This window comes from Mus pahari, chromosome 12, assembly GCF_900095145.1.
Source record: "Mus pahari chromosome 12, PAHARI_EIJ_v1.1, whole genome shotgun sequence".
NCBI classification, from domain to species: domain Eukaryota; kingdom Metazoa; phylum Chordata; class Mammalia; order Rodentia; family Muridae; genus Mus; species Mus pahari.
In genome coordinates, this window is record NC_034601.1 from 80,182,884 (window position 1) to 80,185,156 (window position 2,273).

At 38.6% G+C, this 2,273-nt stretch overlaps 1 protein-coding gene across 1 annotated transcript; it reads left to right on the forward strand.

The window, feature by feature from the left end:
- Window positions 1-576, forward strand: LOC110329339 (keratin-associated protein 6-5-like). The gene has a single exon (XM_021208910.1). The coding sequence runs from the start codon at window positions 47-49 to the stop codon at window positions 299-301; it is 255 nt and encodes an 84-aa protein (XP_021064569.1). The 5' UTR covers window positions 1-46; the 3' UTR covers window positions 302-576.
- The last annotated feature ends 1,697 nt before the right edge of the window (window positions 577-2,273 follow it).

Genomic DNA, 2,273 nt, shown 5'->3' on the forward strand with positions numbered 1-2,273 from the left:
CACCTCTACTCCTCTCTACTCAAGAACAACCTCAGCAACCAGCACCATGTGTGGCTACTACGGAAACTACTATGGCGGCAGAGGCTATGGCTGCTGTGGCTATGGAGGCCTGGGCTATGGCTATGGAGGCCTGGGCTATGGCTATGGAGGCCTGGGCTGTGGCTATGGCTCCTACTATGGCTNTGGCTACCGTGGACTGGGCTGTGGCTATGGCTATGGCTGTGGGTATGGCTCAGGTTCTCTCTATGGCTGTGGCTATGGCTGTGGCTCTGGCTACGGATCTGGATTTGGCTACTACTAAAGACACCATAAGAGACTCTCATCTTCTTCAATTGTGACTTTAAGATTTACCAAATACGCTGAGCCTCCTCTCTGAAGATGATGTTGCCAAGAAGTTTATTAGGATCTGCTGTGACTTGCATCGAGGCCACATGCTCCCTGGATGTCCCTCATAAAAAGAGGAATGAAATTGACATGACTCCTGTCACTTCCATGATTCTCAGAATAATATCATCAGAACGATGGCCTTGATGACTCATTCTTGTCCTCATTTATCTTGTCTCTAATAAACATCTTTAATTCAAAATACATTCTAGTTTTATTTCATTTGTCAATGTTGAAAATGTCTTATTGAAATGGTTGGTTTCAGCACCCATGAAAGATAGCGAACACTCTCTTGGATGTCACTTGCTATCACTGGGTCAACTTCTTTACTATGTTCGGGTTTGTCATCCCATGATAATGTGTTTCTATAAAGCCCAGCTTCCCCTTCCATTAGTGAGGAAAGATTTGTCCTGCAATGTAACTCTCAAATATAGGCACTATTATGTATAAGTTTGCTTAATTAGTATCTGGGCATCAATGGAGTTAAAATTTCCACAAATTTCATACACCTATGTCTCAAAGACTACTACTGCTTTCTCATCTTCATTCCTACCCTAAAAAATGGTTTGCTGTCTAACAATACTCACATACACACAATCTTGCATACACTGTCTCCTTTGATTTGCTATTAGAAGTAAGTCACAGGCCAAGTAACAATGCAGAGTAGGAGTTCATGCTCTGCCCACAAAGGTCTGTGTCTCTGCCATGACAGGAATTAAAATGTATCCGTGCATCCAAAATGCCATGTATGTTGGGGTTTTTATGTTGGAGAGGCTTTGGTAGAATTTTATGGATTAGACACCTAGAAATACCATTACCTTTTTCTCACCACAGCTTGGGCTTTGTCTTCTACTGCTTCCAAAGAAAGTAGTTCCTTAGGGTTAATGGTGTCAATTTTGTATGTCTGTTCTTAAGGAGCTATTCTAAGTAGAACTTTAAAATTGTGATCATTAACTTCTGCAAAGCCATCACATGTCATTCAAAATATACCCTGTCAACTGCTTTGCTGTCATTAAAGCTGTCAAGTAGCGCTTCAGTGTTTTCATTTTCATTGGTCCATTGTTGGCCATTCCTGGAGATCCAATAAACTGAGGTACACAGAAGGCTGAGGCAGGAGGTTTGCAAGTTCAAAGACATCCACGATAGCCTGTCTTTAAGGAAAAAAGTCAAAGGAGTGAGAATATAGTAGCAGAATACGGAGCTTTCGCACCATGAAAGAATCTCTATCTACAATACTGTGGACCATTAAATAAAGACTAAAATATGTAAGTGTATCTCATTTCTATATTCCTCATAACTAATCTGTTTTCCATTGATTGTTTCCTTCTTTGTACCTACTTTGGTTTATTGAGTAGTGCTTCCTGAAGTTCATTAAAGTGTGAGTAATAATTCGGTTTCATTACCTTTTCATTTTTACTGACAAAAGTGTTTAGTGGTGTGAATTTTCTCTAATTACAGCTTTACTTTGGTAGGTTTCCTTCAAGGGTAATCGTATTGCTATTACTTACTTTGAAATGGTAATTTAATACTTTTATACCACATTTTCTCACTTGCCTGGAAGTTGTCTAATCAGAGATTTCCTTTCCATATCAAGTGCTTGTCTATTTTCGTTGTTGTTGTGAGCAATTTTAGCTTTGCTTCATGGCAAGCAGAGAGAATTTGTACAAGCTCCTTTTTCCTTGTTCCCTGATATCAATGTTTATGTACATTCTCTGAAAACCTATAGAAAGATTTATTCTTTCTTATTTTTGTAAAGTTTAAATGTGCATATGTATACAACATAAATGTATCAAAACAAGCAAATAAGTGCTTCAAAAATATTGTTTAAATGTGTTCTCTAATTTTATTCTACTTGGTGTATTTGTTATGTAGCGGTCAATTAAACCTTC